We start from the raw sequence: 23,875 nt of genomic DNA, 5'->3' as shown, positions 1-23,875 counted from the left end.
CTTGGCAAAATAATCCAGGCCCATCCCTGCTGTTGCAAAAGGTAAGATCTCCCTTTTTTATGGCAGAGTAATATTCCATTATGTAAATGTACCAATCATCTACTTTTTATCCACTCATCTACTAATGGGCACTTGGGCTGTTTTCAGATCTTGACTGTTGTAAATAACGCTGCTGTGAACATAGGAGTGCATATATTCTGTCAGCATAAGAAACATTCAAAACTGTAGAGAATTTTTATGAGTTTATTTGAGCCAAGCTGACAATGATTGCTGGAAAGCAAAACCTCAACAGACTGAGGAAATGGGAGCTCCGCACCCTGCTTTATCTATACATCACTATCAAAAGAGAAATCCGAAGTGGGCTACGTGAAATCCACTGGTGATCTCTGGCTCTGCTCCGCGCTGCCTGCGCTTTGAGGGGCCCGGACAAAGGGAAATTACTTTGTTTCTGCAAAGGCATGTTTACCAGGTATGTTGTTCTAGATGCAAAAGGACGACAGTCTTCGTTAAGGTGAAGATTGACCTTTGTCAGGGAAGATTCTAGCGTAGGACATGACCCCCTGCCATAAACTTTCAGTTCAAAGGTTTTAATTTTAGACCATCCTCTGAGCTTACTTTCGGTCTCTGAGGCCTCCCCAGAGCTTGTCAAGTTTAGCCCGTGGCCCCTTTTGGTCCATAATTTTTCGCATCAGTGTTTTGTGAAACGCTATATTTCCAGAAGTGAGATCACTGGCTCAAAAGGCAGTTCCATTTTGAACTTTTTGAGGAACTTGGCACTGCTCTCCACAGTGGCTGCACCAGTTTGCATTCCCACCAGCAGGGCACAAGGGCTCCCTTTTCTCCACCTCCTCCAGCCACACTTCTGATTTTCCATCCAGCTCAACCCAGTCTTCCACCTGGCTTCTCTGTCCTCGTGCGCTTTGACCTCCACGTCCTGTGGACCTGTGACTGACGGACGTCCTGTGTGTTGGGAATCTGTGGCCAGGCCTCCTGGGACTGCCACAGAAATGGTTCATGAGGGGCCAATTTCACCAGATCAGAGGGCATGACTGGCCAAAACCAGTGTAAGCTCAGCACAGTGCCAGGCACACAGTTAAGGAGTTAGTTAATGAATCTGTTTCCGGCTGCTATGTCTGCTTCTGCTGAGAATGTCTGCTGTTCGTACATTTTTGCCTCTTGACAGCCAGACCCTTGGACTATTCCTGACTTCCAAGCCCTGGGATGAAGCCATCATTCCTCTGTGTGACACTGCACTCATATTTCAGCAGAGACACTTCTAAGCTCCTTGCTTGGGTTTGGCTGATAAGTTCACAGTCACATATCCATGAAGACATAATTACATCTTCTGGGTTTGAGGAGACTTCTCAGCAGGGGGTAGAATTAGGCACTCATAAATCTGAAGGAGCATAAAGTGTTATCAAGGAAATTGGGGTGTCCTCTTCCCCACCTGGTGCTGGGGGTGGGGTCCTTATGATATCTCAAGAAAAAGAATTTTCTAAGACTTGCATGGGAGGATGAGTGACTTTTATTTGTGTGGAATTACATCCCTGGGCTCCTAAGGTCCCATTCCCTTCCTGGAGGAAGTGTAGCTGGCGTTTCAGTGAAGCTAAATCAGAACTGGGGCCCAGGGTGTCTGTTCCATGGTGTAGCCGGGTCCCGCTCAGCATCAGGCTAGTGACAGTCCATCAATCCATTGTGTGTGGGCCCCACACGGCCATGGCAAATGCAGGAAGCAGGAGCGAGAGAGCCCCACACATCAGGAGTCAAGAGAAACCAAGAGAACGAACGTCTTTATTCAGGGGAAAAAATACCCCACGTTACAGGCCCTTGCAGTGGCCTCACCTACTCTGGCCAGTGGGCTGTTCTGAGGTGTGACTGACAGCAAGCACTTCCCTTTTGTCACCCTCAGTTTACTGGGCGTGTGTCTATTCTCCTCTCTGTCCAATCTGTGGGAGTAGACCTGTGGCTCCCTGGGGAGTGCAAAGCTTTAGCGTTCTGGTGAAACTGCCCAAATGACATTCCAGTAATATTTGGCCTCCTCTTTGCTCCTTTACTGTTATTAACAACTAGAAGCCCGTTGAACAAAATTTGTGCACTGGGGGGGGGGGGGGGGGCGGGGGAAGGGTCCCCTCAGCCTGGCCTGCACCCTCTCGCAATCTGGGACCACTGGTTCCTAACTGCTTGCCTGCATGCCTGCATGCCTGCCTGATCACCCCTAACCACTTCTGCCTGCCAGCCTGATCATCCCCTAACCACTCCCCTGCCAGCCTGATTGACGCCTAACTGCTCCCCTGCCGGCCCCATCACCCCCAACTGCCGTCCCCTGCAGACCTGGTCATCCCCAACTGCCCTTCCCTGCTGGCCTGGTCATCCTCAACTGCCCTTCCCTGCTGGCCTGATCACCCCCAACTGACCACCCCTGCTGGCCTGGTTGCCCCTAACTGCCCTCCCTTGCTGGCCTGATCACCTACAACTGCCTTACCCTGCTGGCCATCTTGTGGCTATGCATGCTGCCATCTTTGAGGGTGTAGCAGTTGATTAGCATATTCCCTCCTTATTGGCTGTGGGCACCGCCATCTTTGGGATGGCATGAGGGTCAATTAGCATCTTCCCTCTTTATTAGATAGGATTAGCTAATTACAATAGCATCAAAAGGATAGTTTTCCAGGAAGCAACTGTGTTCTTTGTTCTTCCTCAGTTTTTCTGGTTATGTCAGTGAATTCGTTTGTTTTCTTTGGGATGACACAGGAGGGAGTGCAGTGCTGTTTAGATGACTTTCTCGTAGATAAATAGCTTTGGTGTGTCTGGCGATGTGGGCAGTGAGTGGGGTTTCTCCATCTGCCAAGCAAACACAAGAATGTAGAGCGCTGAAGGTAGGCAGGCCTCCGTACCCCTCACAGATACTCTTTACTGCCAGGGTTAACCCAAGCCTCCCAACTGTGCCTGCTCCACTGCGTGATCACTCTGACCTTAGAGAAACCGTGCCCTGAGTTAACCCACATTTATCTTGTTGAATGCTTAAGGAGCTGAACTTTTCCTCCAATAATCCACCAGAACCAACCTTTCCTTTTACTAAGTAAACTGCTTCCCCATTCTCATCTATTCTGATCTGGTCCGAAGGGGAGACAGAAGGCATCACTGCTTCTGCCAAGTGTGATCTGTGAAGGAATGAACTTTAAAGCTTACTACCTTTGTAGGTAGACCCAGGGGAGTGTGCACACCAGATGCATCATCGGTAGAACACAGAAAAGCAAAACAAATCTCTCCTGCTTGCAGTTAACTGGTGGCTCAGAAGCAAGCTGAGTCTCCTCCCAGGCACAGCCTCCCCACAGCCTTTTCTACCTTATCTGCGTCCCCAGTCAGGGTCCTGCTGACTTTGCTATCATTCTTACCTAGAAGCTCTCCCCTACTCTGTTTGTCCCACATTGCCCCAGTTTGATTCCTAAACACAATTCTCTTCTAGTGTCTATCTTCTCTGTAATTGTAAGCAAAGGGAATGGGGACATCCTGGGGAACTTCTAATTCCATACCAGGAAACATGAAATCCCTGGGGCCGAAGAAATTTTAAGCTAAGCTTGAACTAGCAAAAGTGATAGAACAACTAAGATGAAACTCAGCTCTAATGCTTCTTACCTTTTGGGGTATTTGCACTGTGCAATAAAGAGGGTTTACTGAATTTTCCTCTGGGATAGTTTTCTATTTAAAAAAAAGAAGAAGAAATCATCATCCATCTCTGGGTCACAGAAACAAGGCCAAAGAGATGTCGAGAATCTAAAGGGAAGAAAGCAGAGAAGGGAGGAGAAAGCGAGAGGGACAGAGGGTCCTGGAACAGGAATGGGTAGTGGGAAGTGCTCTTGTTGATGCCTGTAATTATAATTATTAATAACTTGTTTACAAAATAATCAGATTATTTTAAAACTGTGTTGTGTTTAAGTGAACTTAAAATATATAAGATCTAGCACTAGCCAGTTTGGCTCAGTGGATAGAGCGTCGGCCTGCGGACTAAAGGGTCCTGGGTTTGATTCTGGTCAAGGACACATGCCCGGGTTGCAGGCTTGATTCCCAGTAGGGGGCGTGCAGGAGGCAGCCGATCCGTGATTCTCTCTCATCATTGATGTTTCTACCTCTCTTTCTCCTTCTTCCTTCCTCTCTGAAATCAATAAAAATATATATTTTTAAAAAATATGTATGTAAGATATAAGTCTCATGAGCTATGAGCTTCCAAGGGGATTAAAGGATAATTTGAGATCATATTGCTAATTCTGGTAAATAAACCTTGTCATCAGTCAAAACGGCCTTTGGAACCAGTCAGCAAAGATGACTGATGGGACAGAATAAAAGAAAACAATAACAGCAATAACAAAAGTGCCTTCTGGGCTGGGGAAAATTATCCTGGATCAATGAAGTTTATTCCCGAACACCCAGGACATCCAGTCCTGTGGTCTCCTGGGACTGTGTCTCCAGCAGGGAGAATGAACCGTAAAGTGATCAATTTTGACAGAAGCCAGGCTGAGTGGAGCACAGAGCAGTCTTCCTACAGGAGAAAAGAGCTCTCGGGACACTATCAACTTCGAAGAGGACATGTAAGGTCTCCTCTTGGAAAAGTTGTAGGTGAGAGTAGGAGGCTGGAGTCAAACTGGCATCCCGAGGCTCTAAGGTGCTCATTCTATTAAACGGGCCTATGTGGAGAAGCCCTCCATGACCGGGAAGGAGCCAGTCCAGCCTGGACTACAGTGATTGTTCCTGGGGTGATGGGAGGGGGGAGGGGAATGGGGAGGGAGGGCTTTTGAAGTTCCCCAGTTCACATCTGTTTATTTAGCTTTGAAAAACTTTATATTTATACTCTTCTTTTCAAAGAGTTTCCTTTGGATTAACCTTGTGTTCATTTACTGGAGTTTGGTGGCCCACGCTTAGGAAGCCTTGAGTGTGGCCCAGAGCCACCATGGGCCTTCTGAGTCCTTTTCTGATGGCTTCTTGACAAAAAGGCATCTCTATGTCCAGTCTAGTGGCATCACAACTCAAACATCGTGTCAAAACCACACTACTCTACCTGCTGTCCTATGCAAAAGGAACCAGGCCTGTTGAGTAGCTGTTGTGAACTGTGGAGAGAAGGGGTCATTCCACAGATCACAGTGTGAGCATTACTGGTTGGATCAGAACCAGGTGGCCCAGAGGGCACCAGCTTCTGCATAAGTAAGAATCCACAAGGACTCAGGGGAGACACGGTGCATTGGGTTTCAAGGATTGTATCTCCTCATCTCCCATGTTGTTCAAATCCATGGGAAAATCTCAAGTAAAGCAAGAAGGGCCCAGAGAGGAGGATAAGGCCGCCCAAAATATAGGAATGGACTCACATTTGGGTTAGAGATTGTATCATACTGTGCGGTCTCCCCAGAGGGGGGGTAGCAGTTAGGAATTTCCGGATGAGTGTCCATTCTCTTCTCTTCAGTGGACTCTACAACCAAGTTGGAAGAGAATCAGGGCTGGCCCCTCCTTCCACTCACCACCCCCATTGGCTCACCACCCCACCTGACAACCTACTTAGAGTGACCAATTATACTGCTTTCCCTGTAACTAAAGGGTTTTTCTACCCCCGCCCAACCCAGGGAATGGGACTTTAAGTGCTAACCCCAGGAAAACCCCAGGATTTTCTGGTTACCCTCATTACTTCCCAGGCTCTGAAAGCCTTAGGCAGTGGAGAGAGAACTGGAAGGACTTTGGCCTGAGGAGAGAAGCCAGAACTAAGGGATGCAGGCTGATGGTGTTCTCCTTGAGGCAGAGACTAGCGCCTCTTCATTTCTGTATCCTTAGGCCTACCACCAGTTTGTTGAATTAATGAGGAAGAAAAGGCATGAATGAGGGCGAAGACAAAAATGGTACATGCTCTACCTTTTCTTGTTTGTTTCCACATTGTCAAAATAATTAAGACCAGTATAAGGACAATGAGCAGCAAGGAAATCCACAGGCCCATGGTGGAATCTAGGTCACCAGCAATACCTTTAAAGAGAGAATGGGTGGAGACACAGGGAAGGAAGCAGAGTTAGCTAAGGAAAATGACCCAACTTTTAGAGCAACTGCTACTTTTCTCCCAGTCTGGTGATTTCCCAGGGGCCTCCAGCTTTTACACAGGGCCCATTCCCCTGGGGACCAGGAGCTAAAGAAGGCATTGCTCCCGAGACTATAGGCTTCTAGAGAAAGGGGAGAGACAGTCACCTTCACAGAGCTTCTGGGCAAAGATGGTGTTTGAAGAGTTGCTGCTAATGGGGTTCCTGGCCATGCAGATGAAGGTCATGTCCTTTTCCCTCAGCGTCCAGGTTATGGGGAGGACAGAACCATTATGGGACTCATTGGAGGTCTTCCCCAGGGTCTTCCAGCTGTAAGTCACATCCTCTCCTCCCCGTTCCAGGAAGCATGTCAGGTTGGTCACACAGGTGCCATTTTTATTGCTCTTCAGACCCAAGGTGATTTTGGGCTTTGATAGGTGCTCTATAAAAGAGAAATGGACAACCAAGGGTGGCAACTATGCCTATAGCACTCTTTTTCTAAATTATTCTATAAGTCCTGGACCTGAACCTCTTTGAGGTTCTGTAGAGTGGAGCAGAAGTGGCAATTTAGAACAGAATTCTCATTCTTATCTGGAAAAGAGAACTATCTAGGTCTGCTTGTCCACAGATATACAGCAACAACTACAATAGTAAGATCTATAATAATAAAAGCATAATATGCTAATTAGACTGGACAGCCAAACAACCTTCCAGATGTCATTCCGTACGTCCTTCTGGAGGAAGCCATGGTGGTGGGGGCCAAGGCAGAGGCAGTTAGGGATGATCAGGCAGGCGAGCAGTTAGGGGTGATCAGGAAGGCATGCAGAGTGGTTAGGGGTGATCAGACAGGCAGATGAGTGGTTAGGGACAATCAGGCATGTAGGCAGGCAGAGGGGTTAGGGGCGATCAGGCAGGCAGTCAAGTGGTTAGAGGTGATCAGGCAGGCAGGCAAGTGGTTAGGGGTGATCAGGCAGGCAGACAAGTGGTTAGGGATGTTGAGGCAGGTAGGCAGAGGGGTTAGGGGCAATCAGGCAGGCAGTCAGAGGGGTTAGGGGTGATCAGGCAGTCAGGTGAGCAGTGAGGGGCAATCAGGCAGGCAGGCAAGCAGGTAGGGGCAATCAGGCAGGCAGGGGAGCAGTTAGGGGCAATCAGGCAGGCAGGCATAGTGGTTAGGGGCGGTCAGGCAGGAAGGCAGAGTGGTTAGGGGCGATCAGGCAGGCAGGCACACCAGCAGTTAGGAACCAGTGGTCCCAGATTGTGAGAGGGATGTTCAACTGCCAGTTTGGATGTCAAACTGGCAGTTGGACATCCTGCAAGGTGTCCCGGATTTCAAGAGGGTTCAGGCAGGGCTGAGGGACCCTCCCCTCCCCTGTGCATGAATTTCATGCACCAGCCTCTAGTAAATAATACCAAGTCCACAAGAATGCAGCTGCCAGTTACTAAGCCCAGCCATATGGCAAGCATTGTGTTCAATGTATTTTAGGTGTTAGCTAATTTTATCTTTTTTAGAGGCTCTCCATTTCTTTGTCCTTAGGCTTCCTTGAAGAGCCTGTCCCTGAAATCTTCTGGATGAACAACACTTTGGGGCCCTTCCCTACTAGGTGCCCACTCCTCTACCTCAGATGATGAGCAAATAGGTTCATTGCTGAGATGGTGAGAGTCTGACTTCTATCATCTGCATCTCTGTGCTTGTGGTTGAACTGTGAAGATTGCTGCTATATATGGTCTTCCCTTTTCCTCCTTCCCCTACCTAGTGTGCCTGCAAAATGCATTCTTCTGTTCCCTTCGGCTATGTATATATGGAAGACACACATGAATCAAGGTGAATGGACTACCTCAGTGGTCGGCAAACTCATTAGTCAACAGGGCCAAATATCAACAGTACAACGATTGAAATTTCTTTTGAGAGCCAAAGTTTTAAACTTAAACTATACAGGTAGATACACTGTTATTCACTTAATTAGGGTACTCCTAGGCTGGCCTTTGCTAAAAACATCCTCAATCTGAGGGGTCGACCTTAGCAAACGTACTGCCACTTCTTCTAATGCCACTTCTTCAAAATGGACCCGCCCAGGCCGACTTCTGCTTATGGGCCACGAAGTTTCAATCGCACTGTACGTGCTTGCCCTGCCACTTCTTCTAATGCCACTTCTTCAAAATAGACCCGCCCAGGCCGACTTCTGCTTATGGGCCACGAAGTTTCAATCTCACTGTACGTGCTTGTCCTGCACGTGGTATTTTGTGGAAGAGCCACACTCAAGGGGCCAAAGAGCCATATGTGGCTCGCGAGCCATGGTTTGCTGATCACTGGCCTACCTCCTACAAGCAAACCTGGAAGGCCATCGCCTGGTGTCTGTGATATTGCATCTCAGTGAGTGAGGCAGCTAATCTTGTAGCTAGCTGGTTGAATAATTGTTTTGTAAATCCATCTCTCTTGAATGGGCTCCAAGGTCTGGACTTGGGAAAAAATATTTCTCCTAGATTGCTTTAAAAAAAAAAAATAAAGCTTTTTTAAAAATTATTTTTTATAATCCTCTCCCAAGGATAGGTTTTTATTGATTTTTAGAAAGAAAGGAAGGGAAGAAAAAGAGAGAGATATAGATAGATATAGATATAGATATAGATATAGGTATAGGTATAGGTATAGGTATAGGTATAGATATAGATATATAGATAGATATAGCTATAGATATAGATATAGATGATATAGATATAGATATAGGTATAGAAATATCAATTGGTTGCCTCAAGTACTTGCTCCCACCTGGGATCGAACTCCTAATCTAGGTATGAGTCCTGACTGGGAATCAAACCTACAATCTTTCAGTGTGAGTGAAGATGCCCAACCAGTTGAGCCACCTAGAAAAGGCAAATAAAGCTATTTTTAACTTTCTTTCAATTCTTGTCTACTTCTTAATTGATTGGAATGTAGAGAAAGGTGTGATTGATGTTTATAGCTGATAATCTTTCTACAACAGGCATCACTTTCCTCCCCATTACAATTACGGAAACTAAGTTTCAGAGAGATTAAGTAACTTGGCTAAGCTAGTAAACAGAGAGTCCAGCATCTGACCTGTGTGATTGCACTTCCCATTTCACCCACCTGTTGCACCACACTGCCTCTTACAGAATCTCTGAGTAGAAGGGGACCTCAGGGGTCAGCTGCATCACTTCAGCCATCGCAGGAGTTCCATCTTCCACATTCTTGCCAAGTGTTTATCCTGCCTTTGCTTACACATCTCCAATATCAGGGAGTTTACCACTTTACCAGGGCAGTCATTGTACTCACCATAGACACGCAGCCCATACTCCTGGATGAAGGGCTCCTGGAGGGACGGGCTGTGAATTTGGACAGAGTAGGCACCTGAGTCATTCTTACTCAGTTTGCTGAGCTTCAGGGAGTAGTTCCGGTGCAAGAAGTCTAACCTTTCCTTGTTATGATTTTTAGTCACTATGACAGTGTCTGGTTTGTTTGTCGTTGTTGGCTGTATGGTGATAAGAGTAGTACTTTCAAAGAACCAGATAATGCTGTCAATCCGATCTAGTGAGTGTGTCAGAGGGAAAATCACAGACCCACCGACGGCACCCACCAGCTCCTGCTGGGCTCCAGAGGCTGCGGGCCCTGCAGACACAGAGAACCATAAAATAGACATGAGTCCCTGCTCTTTCCACCAATTACTCAGCCCCTTTGGGCTCTAGAAAGGTCCCAAGAAAGTCGCTCCTTCCAACCCATCCAGCCCTGGGAAACCTTTTGGAACCTCATTCACATGAAGGCATTGAGGTAAGAACTCTTCCTGAAAGGAGTGGCTCTGGTGAACCACCCCATTCCCAGAGGCCTCTGGCTGGAGACAAAGCTCCGAGGCAGAGCACAAGGCCCCCCTCCACCCCTGACACGCTCCTGGAGGAGGAGAGCTGGGAGGTTACAGTCCAAGTCCCTGCCCACTACTCCTGGGAGAGCCGAACTAGATTAAGATGCGGAAGGAGAGCCTTCCTGACACGGGGCAGAGGTTTTCAAGCACAGATCAGAACAGTGGGAGGTCAGCTGTAAGTGCCTCATGATAGGGATAGCTTAGAAATCTGAGGACGAGTTACCTTTCTCTCTTATGGTAAAGTGCAATTGAGAATCCCGATTTCCCTTTTATGTCTTTTGGTGACCTTCCCTTAAGCATCAGCTGCTCTCCCAGTACTTGAGAGTAAGAGAACCTGATGCCCCCCTGGCTGGTTGAGCTCAATGGTTAGAGTGCTGCCTTCAGACTAAGGGGGTCTCGGGTTCGATTCCCGATCAAGGGCACATACCTGGGTTGCAGAATCCCAGCCCAGATCGAGGCATGTGTTGGAGGCAACTGATTGATATGTTTGTCTCATATTAATGTTTCTCTGTCTCCCTCTCCCTCTCTCCTATCCATTCTCTCTGAAAATCAATGGGAGATGAGGGGAGAGAGAGAATCTGATGCTACCAAATGTTGACCTAGTCCCTTGATTATAGGTCTTGGATCTTGACCAATATTTTTGCTAAATTTATTTTCAAAAGAACTGGTTCCTCTCCCTGAATAAATGTCTTTTAGGAGGTGATTCCTGTTTTCAAACATTATTCTCCTCTCGGGTGAGGGGGGAGGAGGGCGGTGGCTGTGGGTGTGGGTGGATGGTGTCAATAGGGGGAAAAGGGGTCACCTGTAATTCTATCTAATAATAGACAAACTTGGTAATTAACCGTACCTCCGACATGATTCCCATTGGCTAATCAGGGCGATATGCAAATTAACTGCCAACCAAGATGGCGGTAGGCAGCCAGGCAGCTGAAGCAAACAGGAGGCTTGCCTGCTCCAGTGATAGAGGAAGCCAAGGTTCCCTGCCTGCCGCTGCCAGCCTCTGAGCTGCAACTCTAAGCAACTATGTTGCAATTATAGAAGCTAAACAAACTCCAGAAACCTGCTTTCAGCCAGCCGGGCTTCAGCCAGCAGGATTGCAACAGTGTTTCAATTATAGAATCCAAACAAACCCAGATCCCTGCTTTCAGCAGCCAAGGTCTCAGAGCTGGAGCCGAGCCTCAGAGCTAAAGCTGGCTCTCAGCTCCAGTGACAGCCATAGAAGGTAAATAAACCCCAGAATAAAAAAAGAAAAGATAAAAAGGAGAGGTTGGGAGCGTCAGTCACCCACCAGCCTAAAAACAGCTATCATCCCCTCACCCAGACTGGCCAGGCACCCCAGTGGGGACCCCCACCCTGAAGCAACAAGATGGTGGCTAATTTGCATACTGAAGGCAGGTGGCAGTTGGCAAGGCTATCCGCGGTCTGGGACCAGATCTGTGACCCTGCCAGGAGGGGGGCAGTGCTTGAGGCTGTCCGTGGTTCTGGGACCCGGATCTGTGACTCTGCCGGGCGGGGGGCAGTGCTTGAGGCTGTCCGTGGTTCCGGGACCCGGATCTGTGACTCTGCCGGGCGGGGGGCAGTGCTTGAGGCTGTCTGTGGTCCCGGGACCCAGCTCTGTGACCCTGCCGGACGGGGGGCAGTGCTTGAGGCTGTCTGTGGTCCCGGGACCCTTCCCGGCAGGGCGGCAGCTCACACGGGGCGGATCGGCCAGGGTTGGGCAGGGCAGGACGCCTGGCTTCCACCCAGCCCCAGTCACTCTGGGCAGGTGAGCAATGCAGAGAGCCTCTGGACAGGGGAGGCAGGCCGGCGGAGGGTGGCCTGTACTCACCACATGGCGATGGTGACAGCTGTGAGCTCATCAAACGGAGCCTGCAGGCTGAGCTGAAGTAGCGCCTGCAGGCCATCAGCACCCAGGAGTGGCTGCGCAAGATCCGCCTCCTGGCCCAGAAGGTGCAGGATCGCAGGGACAGCCACCGTGGTGGGCCAGACTGATGTCCTCCTGGCCGCACCATGGGTGTTTGCGGATCTGCAAAGCCAGAGGCCTCAGGTGTGCACATCCTCCCCTGGCGTGCGAACATCCCCCAGCACACTGTCACCCTCCCGCGCCTGCAACAGTTGCAAACCAAGGCGTGCACAAGTTCCCCCTGCCTCTCCACCGCACTTCCATCACCCAGCATGCCTAACGCCCCCACAGGATGTGCACACATCCCCTCTGATGCGCTCACGTCCTTTGGCGAGTGTCTAGGTGTTCTGGGTGTTCTGGGTGCTAAGGGTGGGCGCCTGTGAGATGACAGTGAGAGGGCGGAGTGGTGAGGCCCTGTTCCCATGGAGGCCAGGGCAGCTATGAGATCCCCTCTGGGGGGGTTAATGCAGGTGCTGAGGCAGGAGCAGGTGCAGACAGACACACCTGGTGGGCGCGGGCGGCCCTCGCTGAGGTGCCTTTGGTCAGCGTTCAAGATCAAGAACCCAGAGGCGGAGAGGAATTTTGTCCTCTCAGTCAAACAGTGGGATAGTCGGGGTGACTGTAGAGGAGGAATGTGCACTTTGGGTGCCAGCACCCAGGAAAAGGCTGCCCTGACTGAGCCTCGCTTGCTTGGGGCCTAGCTCACTCCTGCCGGGCAGCGGGTGACAGGATGTGCTTTTCCGAATTAATGAGAGAAAACGTTGATTCTCCTGCTGCCCACAAAGGTGGAAAGTGAAGTGGGGAAATATGTGGGGAGTGAGCGAGGTTCCCTGTCTGAGGGTTCCAAATCTGCTGTTGGTTTCTTTCACCGCTGACTAGAGATATACAGGGTGTCCCCCCAAAATGTATACACACTTTGAATACCTACTTATTCCAATAGTTTTAAGCATAAGAAACAACAATGGAGCTGTTATCTGTTAAAAGTGTGGGCACAAACAGGTAGTTGGACATTCCCCGAGGGGTCTCAGATTGGAGAGGGTGAAGGCCAGACTGAGGGGCCCCTTACCCCCCCTACACCAGTGGATGAATTTTGTGCACCAGGCTACTAGTAAATAAAGATAAGTTAAAAATAAATAAATAAATAAATAAATGCAATGTTGAGTATTTTCAAAAAGCAGAAAACACACACACATGCACAAAACACACACATTATTCTCCCTATAATTATCGGTCAGTGGATATATTCTCTGAGTCCCTCAGGCCTTTATCAAATCATCCTGTTAAGGAATCTGATTTTCAAACAACTGCTCTCCCTGCCTCCTTAATTCGAAGGTAGGATGGTTTTTCAGTTGCTCTCTGATCATCTCAAGGGGACCAAAGTAGTCCCAGTAAATGTTACAGATGAAATCAATTTTATTTTTAATTATTGATGGATCAGTTAATGCATTTATTCTTTCACTTCAACAACAGAGATGAAGGAATTAAAATTTTACAGTCAAATAAAGGTTGGGCATCACTTGTTCTCAAGTAGGTGTAATTCTTGCATTTAGGGCAACTATAAGTTATTTTTTCTTGAGCTGAGGTTTTAGGGAGATATAAATCAAGGAAGTGACAAAACTGTAAGTATGGGCTTTCGTGCTTTAGCACACATTTAAGCTTTAAAAAAATACCTTTTACACTTCACACATGGAGAGGTGCTACATTCTGAGGGTAAATGTCAAAAGATATAAATTACGTGGTGATATAAGAAAACTAGAGGCCCAGCGTGCAAAATCACACGCAGCCTGCTGCTGTTCACAGCCCCACCCACTCACCCACCCCACAGCCCACCCACCTGCCACTGCTCACGGTGCTTGCTGCCCTGCCAGTCGCCACCTGCCTTGCTGCAATCGGAGCCTGTGGGCCCTGGGGGAGGGACCGAGAGGTGCTCAATGCACCTCATGGTGACTGGTCATTTGGTCGTCCTGGTCGTCATGGACACTGGCTTTTTATATATATAGATGTCTCCACATTTATAGTTCAAATGAAACTGGAGGATGACAGTACAAATTGCCAACATGAGTCTAGATAGAGTATATTGTTCTATCTTAATTGTATCTTCAGGGAGGGAAGAGGGGTCACGAAAGAAGAAAGTAGCTCCATGCCAGTCCCTAAACGTGAATTTAGAGAATAAAGGGGTAAGTCCCAAAAAGTTTTGTTTCCTCTTTCCAATTTACTATAAAAAGTGATGTAGAAATAAAAGACTTCTCAACTGTCCCAAAATGGACTGCATTTTTCCTTTCTGTGATGGCTTCTGCGCCTCCCAGGGTGACCCTACAGAGTTTACCATGTCTAGGTAGGTCACGCTTTCCTCATTCAGCCATTCCTTTCTTTAACAAGAATTTTTAAGGTTCCATGTTTATGCCAGGTGCTGTTTAGGAGCTGAGAATAGAACTGGGGGCAAGCCAGCCATGGGGTTGGAAGATTGTCATCTAATAATTAAGTACGTGTTATAAAAAGGAGAGTAGCCAGTGCTTGGGGAAAATACAATGGGGGAACGTAACATGACTGTGGGATCAGCTGATTCTAGAGCATGGTGGCTACAAGACCTGAGAAGATTTGGCCTCATGACACTCATCTGACCTTTACGCCTGTGTCAGTGCAGTGAATGGCGTAACTTCCCTCCTTTGCATCCATTTCACCCCTTCTTCGTTGTGTGGCACCCAGGTGGTTGGGTAAGAACGGCAGGCTCCCAGCTTGGTGGCAGCCTTCCTCAGGCATGGTAATTAATTCAGGGCTCCCACATAACCTGGGATGATTGTATCTGAAAGAAGCTCAGGAGTTTTGCTCTAAGGCCAGGGTGACCATACGATGCTGTGGGAAGATAGGAAGCCCAGAACTGCCACCCACCTACTACCACCAGACAAGCAGCCAGTCCCCTGTCCTCACTGGAACCCATTTACCTTCCACCTCACACGCTTTTGTTTGTGCTGTGTCTTTCTCTCGGCTTCTCTAACCGTATTCAGGACCCATAAAGCCCAGCTCAAAGCCCTTCCCCGAGGAAGTCTCCAGCCCTTTCTCACATCCACCCAGTAAAAACCCACCCTTCATTTATCTTTTACTTTAAATTCTTCAGAAGGAGGTGTTCCTCAAGGTGGTTATTGGCCATAGCCTTTTGCTGTGAATTAGCCAAAGTCTACAGGCACTTGGTTCCAGATCACCCAGGAGGGCTGGAGCTGGCTTCTCCTCCCAGGCACGCGGAGGGCTGTGAACACGTTAGAGCTCTGGGTTAACTGGAAGTCGGGAGAGCTGTGTTTCCTTCTGGTTCCTTCATAATAACAACACTAGTTTAAAGGGCATTATCTTTCTTCATCCTCAAAGCAATTCCATGAGATAGAGGTGAAGCTCCACGTTATAGTTGAGGACACTGGGGCTCCAAGATGCTAAGTGATGTTCCCAAGTCCCCACACTTGAAAATGAGAGAAGTGGGAGAAGTTAGTTAATTCCTCTGTCTCGGAGGTCTGCGTTCTGTCCACTACCGCCCCACCGCTTACCCCTTTGCGTTTCGGTGGTCTCACCTTTCATAGGAGAAAAAGAACAACCTTTATTTACTGGCCAGGATTTGGAGGAGGAGGAAGTGTGCATATGGATTTGGGAAGTACAGAGCAGTCTAAAATATGGTGGGAAGCAGGTAAAGGGGCGTGGCGGGGTGTTTATAAGAAACAGACCTTAAAACTTCTTTTTTTGGTCTCATTTTCATAAGGATGCTAAAACTGAAAACACACACACACACACAGATTTCAGTTTTGGCATAGCTTCTTGGCAAGGGAAGCTTTTCTGAAGGTTGGTCTGGAACCTGATGCCTATAGACCAGTCGCTGATTACTTCACACCATGCAGGGAATGTTCACTAATATTCCTGCCTTCAGAGGTGAAGGGAGCTGGGGCAGGAGACACTGTGCCTTCTGCTTTAGCCAAGACACTGATATTTTTGGTATCAGAAGAGTCCGCTTTAAGATGCCCTCCATAGTAGAAAGAGCTCCCTCCCTTAGCCACTTTTCTGCACTTTGGGTTATCAGCTCCATCCCCTAACCCAGGGGTGGGCAAACTTTTTGACTCGAGGGCCACAATGGGTTCTTAAACTGGACCGAGGGCCGGAACAAAAGCATGGATGGAGTGTTTGTGTGAACTAATATAAATTCAAAGTAAACATCATTACATAAAAGGGTACGGTCTTTTTTTTCAATAGTTTTATTCATTTCAAACGGGCCGTAGTTTGCCCACGGCTGCCCTAACCTATTCCCTCAAGTCTGCTCACAGTTCAGGTTTAAGCTAAGTCCCTGCCATGTCCTCCCCTACTTCCCCTTCTCTAAGTCTCACTTTAATCACTATTTCTGTTCAGGGGGAAAGTTTATAAGGTGAGAACCCATTTTAGGATCAACCGCTTAGAACCAGGGGCTTTCTAAACATATAAACTTCTAATGAACTCAAGGAGGGCGAGTGTCCGCTCAGGCTGAACAGTTGGTGAGGCCAGGTGGCGGGGAAGAAAGGCCTGGGAGAGCTGACCGACTGTGTGGTCTTGGGCAGATCACTTCACGCAGGCTCGGGGCTCATGTAAACAAATCAGCTCTGTCAGCTCTTCAGAGAGACATCTGCTGAAGGTCCCCCAGGAGTCTGATGACCGGAGGTATACTCCTAACTTATGGAGCTCCTGATCAGTTCTGAGATCCCTGAGGATAGTAAAATGTTCAGACTAGAGTACTGTCACAGGTGGAAGAAGTTTCCAGTCCTTCATGGCCTTAAACACAAAGTACCTACAATATGAGTTAGTTTTCTTTTTCTTCCTTTTTTTTTTTTTGTTAATCTTCACCCGAGAATATTTTTCCATTATTATTATTACTACTACTACTATTATTATTATTATTATTATTATTATTATTATTATTATTATTATTTTTAGGGAGAGTGGAAGAGAGAAGGAATAACAAAGAGAAACATCAATGTGAGAGAAACACATCGACTGGTTGCCTCCTTCACAAGCCCTGGCCAGGGCCCAGGCCAGGGAAAAGCCTGCGCCCTGCAACCAAGGTATGTGCCCTTGACTGGAATTGAACCTGAGACACTTTGGTCCGCAGGCTGATGCCCTATCCACTAAGCCAAACTGGCTAGGGCCAATATGAGTTTGTTTTCTACATAGCGAATGATTAGATTGCTTGTGTTAAGTCCTGGCTGGTGTAGCTCAATGGTTAAAGCATGGGCCTGTGCACTGAAGAGTTAGGGGTTTGATTTCCAGCCAAGGGCACGTACCTGGTTCACAAGTGTGAGAAGCACCAATATCTCTCTCTCTCTCTCTCTCTCTCTCTCTCTCTCTCTCTCCATACTCCTCCCTTCCACTCTCTCTCTCAAAAAAATAAAAAAAAAATAAAGGCAATGGAATATCCTCGGATGAGGATTAACAAAACAAACAAAATTGCTTGGCTTAAGAGATAAAATTAGAAAACAAAGATTGTGGCCTAGGTAAATGCTGCCTCCCACAACTACATCAAAATTACAACAAAAATATAGAACAACCAACATTCAGAACTGCCTGAAATCTGGCTGAATGGAAGTCCTACAACTAGAGAAGTAAAGAAGAAAGCTCACTGAGACTGGTAGGGGGCAGAGGCCGGGAATGGGCTGGTCTGACACCCATGTATGTCATTTCTTTAATTGAGAGGGATATCTCCAAGGCCTACCTAGAGAAGCAAGGGATCCTAGCCCCACACCAGACCCCCAGCCCTGAGTCCAGAGCTGGGAAAATAAGTCCCTGTAACTTCTGGCTATAAAAACCAGCGGGGACTGTGGCTGAATGACATGAAGACTGCTGAAGTCCCAGGTGTTCCTCTTCAAGGGCCCAACAAACTTACATGGTTCCACTTCCTCTGAGCTCCAGCACCAGGTAGTGGCTTTGGGGGAATCCAGTGACATACGGAGAGGAACTGAACTGTCTAGCCGGGTGGGAGTTTGGGGGCAGCTTTCTTCCAGACAGGGGTGTTCATAGGGGTCATTGTTCCTGTGCTGGGACCTCCTCCATCGCAAAGCTGACTGGTGGCCATATCAGAGGCTTCATCAGCATGGTCCACACAGTTCGCTCCACCCTGGTGATTCCCTGAGACCCCACCTCATCCAATTTGCAACCCCACCCAAGTTGTTTGCAGCTACTTTTTCATATGATGGCCTGTCCTGGCTCAGACTTCAGACTTTTCTAAAATCTCTAAACAAGTAGCAGCTGGAGTCAATGTGCCCCAAACCTTTCAATAATAGGCCTAAGACCTAGCACCAGCCTCCCTTATTGAACAGCTGGGCCTCACCTGGACACTTTCTAGCCCCATACAAATAGCAGCCATCTGCAGATCTCTCTGTAGCTCCCAGAGGATGACCCCAGGCAGTGGCTGACTTTGCACCTCCCTGGAGGCCCCAGAGCCAGTGAACCTGGTAGACAGCCTCAGACCATACCAGATTGCAACTCTACACATCCACAAGCAACACATTCAAGGGGCAGACTCCGTAGGCACCAAAGCCCCACTAAAGTCCTGCTCCATAGGGTGTCTCCTGCATAGCAGCTCTTCCATTGTAGATGAAGCTGGTCCTCACAGCCAATTGGCCTGGAGGCCAATTCCTTCCAGTGATGCCAACAGCAATCAAGGCTCAACCACAAGACTGTTCACACAGCCCACACCTGCAGTGCCCTGCTCAGCTGACTGGGGAGGCTGAGCCACTGGGCCCTACAGGACACCTACTACACAAGGCCACTTTTCCAAGTCTGGGAGACATATCAGATCTACCGAATATAGAGAAACAAACACAGGGAAGCAGCTCAAGGAAGCATGTCACAATTGAAAGAAATGAAAGCAAGCAGACTACTAGATACAGAGTTCAAAACAATGGCTAGAAGGTTGCTCAAGGATCTTAATGCAAGCTTCAATGGACTTAATGACAGCTTCAAGGGACTGAGTGAGACTTTCAAAAATCTGTGAGAATTTCAAAGGACCAGTCAGACATTAAGCAAATACTAACTGAAATAAAGAAGAATTTACGGGAAGTTAACAGTAGAGTAGAGGAGTCCGAGAATCAATTCAACTTTGTGAAATATGAAGAAGCAAAAGACACCCAATCTGAAAAGCAAAAAAAAAAAAAAAAAAAAAAAAACCAAAAATATGAAGCTAGTGTAAGGAGCCTCTGGGACAACTTCAAGCGAACCAACATTTGCATTATGCGGTACCAGAAGGAGAAGAGCGAGCGCAACATATTGAAAACCTATTTGAAGAAATAATGACAGAAAACTTCCCCTGCCTGGTGAAAGAAATAGACTTACAAGTCCAGGAAGCACAGAGAGTCACAAACAAGATGAACTCAAAGAGGCCCACTCCAAGTTACATCATTATTAAAATGCCAAGGGTTAAAGACAACGAGAGAATCTTAAAAGCAGCAAGAGAAAAGCAGTTAGTTACCCACAGGGAGTGCCCATATGACTGTCAGCTGATTTCTCAACAGAAACTTTGCAGGCCAGAAAGGAGTGCCAAGAAATATTCAAAGTGATGAAAAGCAAGAACCTACAACCAAGATGACTTTACCCAGCAAAGCTATCATTTAGAATTGAAGTTCAGATAAAAAGAATTAAAATTCACAGACAAGAAAAAGCTAAAGGAGTTGATCACCACAAAACCAGCACTACATGAAATATTGAAGGGTATTCTTTAAGAGAGGAAGAAAAAAAGATAAAAAAATATGAACAATAAGATGGCAGTAAATACATATCTATCAACAATTGTATTTAAAAAACAAAATAAACAAGAAATCTAATGAACAAAATACACTGATGAATAAAATAGAATCAGAAGTATGGACACATGGAACAGACTGACATATCTCAGAGGGAAGGGGAGTGGGGGGCAGGAAGAGGTTAACCAAAGATCTTATATGCATATATGTATTACCAATGGAAACAGAAAATAGGGTGGTGAAGGCTGGGGTGAAGCGGGAACTGGGTGGAGGGGAGCAATGGGGGGGGGGGCACGGGAGATCTGTAATACTCTCATCAATAAAAAAAAGAGATAAAATTAAAATGTTTCCCTTCACCAATCAATATAACTGTTTTACATAATCATTTAAAAATATATTTCTAAATATACAATATATAAGTATCTTATAAATATATTTAAAGGAAATATCTTATATATATATATATATATATATATATAATATAATCCTCACCTAAGAATACTTTTTCCATTGATTTTTAGAAAGAGTGGGAGGGAAGGAGAGAGAGAGAGGGAGGGAGAGAGAGAGAGAAAAAGAAAGAAAGAAAGAAGAAGAAACATTGATGCGAGAGAGAGACATTAATTGGTTACCAACCCCATGAGCCCCAAGCAGGGCCAGGGATCAGGGATCGAATCTGTAACCCAAGTGTGTGCCCTTGACTGGGAATCGAAACTGTGACCCTTTGCAGACCAACACTCTAACCACTGAGCAACACAGGCCAGGGCTAAATATATATTTATGAAAAAATAAACATACACCTGTACAATATTATTTTGTTTTTAAAAATGTCCTCAAAGGGAGGGAGGGCTAAGGTCCAGGGAAGATGACATTCTTCATCTACTGGTAATCTGTGGCAGAAGTTGTGATTAGAACACAGGTCCTCCTGATACCCAACACCACTTCTTCTAGCCCTTCCTTCCCTGGACACTCAGAAGGGGAGCCAGTCCCCATGGTCCTTCTCCTCTCTCTTCAGTCTCTTTCTGCCTCTGTGATTCAGAGACCACAGGATGTAAAAGGCAATATTAGATAAGGGAGCAGAGCCTCCTGAGTTGAGTGAGAGCCCCAGAGTGGACCCAGGACCCAGAGCTACACCTCCTAATGCAGTGGTTCTCCGCCTTCCTAATGCCGCGACCCTTTAATACAGTTCCTCATGTTGTGGTGACCCCCAGCCATAAAATTATTTTCGTTGCTACTTCATAACTGTAATTTTGCTACTGTTATGAATTGTAATGTAAATATCTGATCTGCAGGATGTATTTTCATTGTTGGAGACCCACAGGTTGAGAACCGCTGTCCTAATGGGAAAGGCAGTCAGGAGAAGAGGAGCATCTGCCGGACTCACCTGGGAGCTGGCAGAGGAGAAAGATGAGGCTGACGCTCGCTGGGGAAACAGGCATGCTGTTCTCTGGAGGGCCGTGGTTAAAGTGAACCTCTTCTCTCCCGTAGCACTGACGTCTCATTTCAGTAGGAGGGAGGGGTCATGAGCTCGACATGTGAGAATGAGTCGTATCTAATTTTGTTTTTTTCCTTTTTAGTGGCTGGTACATAGTAATTTTCACAAGGAAAGAGGGAAAAATTGAATCCCAAAGGTGATGGAAATCCCATTTTACAAATAACCACAGGCTCAGAATAAGTTAAGAAAGAATCAAGGTCAAATGACCAGCCTTTTCTGTTACAACATGCTCTCTCTGAGACTCAAAGCAGAGGAAACAAGGAAATGGAAGGTTTGATGGGGAAAGAAACAGGTGACACTAGGAGTAAAAATAATATTCACTGAGTGTCTCTTAGTGCCAGGAGTACATTCTATTTAATTCTCATAACAACTCTGTGAGTGAAATACTATCATAATCCATACTTTACAGGTGAAAAAATGAAAGCTTAGAATATAGAACAGCAAAATTATAACATTTTTTAAATCAAAAGAAACCACTGTGAGAGTAAAAAGGCAAGCCACATAGTGGGCGAAGATTTGTAACACATTATTCCTCAAGAATCTTGTATCCGTAATATATAAAGAAGTCATACTCATCACTAAGAATTAGGCAGGCAACCGCAACAGACAAGAGAATCAAATAGGTATTTCATAGAAAAGAATATTCAAGTGGGAAATCAAGAGAAACCATGAAGAAAATAAAGCCAATAGGAATAGTTAAAAGGTCAACAGAGACATTAAAGTGATTGTGTGTATGTTAATGTTCACCCGAGGATACTTTTTTCCATTGATTTTTTTTAGAGAGAGTGGAAGGGAAGGGGAGGGACAGAGAGAGAATCATGGATGTGAGAGAGACACATGGATTGGTTGCCTCTCACAAGCATCCCAATCGGGGCCGGAATGGAACCTGAGACCCTCAGTCCGAGGGCCCGTGCTCTCCTCACTGAGCCAAACCAGCGAGGGCTAAAGCGGATTTTTTTAAAAGAAGGAAACATGGGCTGGGCAGGCGGCGGGGGCTGCACGGGAGCGGGGAGGAGGGCACCTGGCTGGGAGGGCTGCAGCGACGGGCGTGATGGGTCCTCACCGCCGGCTCCGCTGAGACTCGCTCGCGTGGGCTGCCCCCGGCGGCAGGAAGGGCTCTCCGGGGAGCCCGGTGGTCCGGGCCGCCACGTGGGCGCCGCGATGCAGGAAAGTTTCGGCTGCGTGGCCAACCGCTTCCACCAGAGTCAGACCCGTTCGACATCCTGCGCGAGGCCGAGCGCGGCGCCAGCAGCAGCTGCAGAGCAAGAGGCGGGACAAGGCGGCGGCAGGAGCCGGGCCGGGTCTCGGGCCACCGACCGAGCGCGGGCGGCGGCGGCGGGAGTCCCGGAAGGATCGCAAGGGCGTCCCGGGCCCGGCGCACAGCAGGCGGACACCCCCAGGGGCGGCTCGCAGCCGCCGGGATGCGCGCCCCGCCGGGCACCTGGACGCCCCCGGGTCAGGAGCGAACTCCAGAAGAGGGCAGCAGCAGGGATGGAGTGATAGCGGGGACAGCGGTGACGCTGGATAGAGCCCAGCGGAGATCCTACAGGGAATCCCAACCTCAGGAGACCGAGAGGCCGGCGGACCTCACCCCTGAGAAGGTGGCAGGAGAAACACCAGTGGGCAGGTTTGATCGAGACAGACAGACCCCTGCGAGGACGTGGCGGCCCAAGAGGGGGCCTGCGGAGCAGAGGCCGAGGTGGTCCTGGGAACAGAGCTTTTGATCGCTTTGACCAAAGAGGAAAACGGGAATCTGAGAGCTATGGCGGGGATGATAAAATAGCGACCAGAACGGAAGACATCACCGGTGGATGTGGAGTTCGCACCTGGGGATCCGGGAAAGATGCCAGTGACGTGGAGCCAGCTGCGCCTATGGAAGCGCCCGCGGGGGTGGAGGAGTCTTCGGACCCCCTGGAGGAGGGGTCTCCAGCCGGACGACCCTGAAGACGTTCCTGCTCTGCGTGATGCTCAGCAGCACCGCCGGGAAGAGACTTCTTGCTTGGGGAAGGGACTCAGAACGATAGATATTGCTTTTCCCCCTTAAAAAAAAGAAGAAAAAAAAAAGGAAACATAAGTGGTAGAGCTGAATCCAATCAAACACAAGAAAAAATAATGCAATCAAACAGGCAGTAAAAACGATGTATGAGGCTGCTGCTGCTGCTGCTGCTGCTGCTGCTGGCTTAACATGGCATACTGTTTGACAGCAAACTTTTATTTTTTAAAAAATATATTTTATTGATTTTTTACAGAGAGGAAGGGAGAGGGTTAGACTGAGAGTTAGAAACATCCATGAGAGAGAAACATCATCAGCTGCCTCTTGCACACCCCCTACTGGGGATGTGCCCACAACCAAGGTACATGCCCTTGACCTAATCAAACCTGGGACCCTCAGTCCACAGGCCCACGCTCTAGCCACTGAGCCAAACTGGTCAGGGCCAAACTTTTTTTTTTGTTGCAAAAGTAGAAAGAGTACATTCTATAATAACAGTACAGTAAATACTAAGATTGTTAGGGGCAGAAATAGAATAATGGAGAATAGCTATAGTTATAAGAAATATTAATCAGGCTCTGTTAACTGTGTTGTTCTATTCGGATTAGAGAAAGCACATTCCTACCTGCCTGAGAGCTGTATGCCCCAGGACATGGAATGCTAACACTGGAATGCAGTCCATTCTCCTGTCTGGAGAACGTCCCATCATTATGGAAGAATTTACAGCCTCCTGGCTGAAACAACCTAGTCCTGGAAGCACACCCCTTTCCTGTAACCTGCAACCACTGTGACCTTCCCCATGCCTGTAATTCCTACTTTTCCATGTAATCTTTGTCCT

At 47.6% G+C, this 23,875-nt stretch overlaps 1 protein-coding gene and 1 pseudogene across 3 annotated transcripts; one reads left to right on the top strand and one right to left on the bottom strand.

The window, feature by feature from the left end:
• Positions 1–2,533: 2,533 nt before the first annotated feature.
• Positions 2,534–22,171, bottom strand: SLAMF7 (SLAM family member 7). Of its 3 annotated transcripts, XM_036344172.1 has the most exons (9): positions 22,069–22,171; positions 20,937–21,132; positions 9,471–9,666; positions 9,334–9,383; positions 6,214–6,486; positions 5,890–5,997; positions 5,355–5,455; positions 3,634–3,696; positions 2,534–2,838 (listed from the first exon to the last, which is right to left on the bottom strand). In XM_036344172.1, exons 2-9 carry the CDS (start codon positions 21,052–21,054, stop codon positions 2,767–2,769), a joined length of 981 nt encoding a protein of 326 aa, XP_036200065.1. In that variant the 5' UTR covers positions 21,055–21,132; positions 22,069–22,171; the 3' UTR covers positions 2,534–2,766. The 3 variants fall into 3 exon arrangements, with proteins under 3 accessions (XP_036200065.1, XP_036200063.1, XP_036200064.1); XM_036344170.1 differs by having other exon boundaries at positions 9,334–9,666; XM_036344171.1 differs by lacking the exon at positions 22,069–22,171 and having other exon boundaries at positions 9,334–9,666; positions 20,937–21,833.
• Positions 22,020–23,022, top strand: LOC118673237 (annotated as a pseudogene).
• Positions 23,023–23,875: the final 853 nt, after the last annotated feature.

The sequence above is a fragment of the Myotis myotis genome, unplaced genomic scaffold (assembly GCF_014108235.1).
Source record: "Myotis myotis isolate mMyoMyo1 unplaced genomic scaffold, mMyoMyo1.p scaffold_m19_p_18, whole genome shotgun sequence".
Classification (NCBI taxonomy): domain Eukaryota; kingdom Metazoa; phylum Chordata; class Mammalia; order Chiroptera; family Vespertilionidae; genus Myotis; species Myotis myotis.
The sequence above is the reverse complement of the archived record's forward strand: the minus strand, read 5'-3'. Positions and strand labels throughout refer to the sequence as shown.

Bases quoted from the DNA above. Each gene is read 5' to 3' on its own strand.
- SLAMF7 (XM_036344170.1), bottom strand. From the start codon at position 21,054: ATGAGACGTCAGTGCTACGGGAGAGAAGAGGTTCACTTTAACCACGGC. The intron at 9,667-20,936 runs GTGAGTCCGGCA...CTGTGTCTGCAG, and splicing joins TCTCCTCTGCCAGCTCCCAG to GGCCCGCAGCCTCTGGAGCC. The intron at 6,487-9,333 runs GTGAGTACAATG...TCTCTTTTATAG, and splicing joins GTATGGGCTGCGTGTCTATG to AGCACCTATCAAAGCCCAAA.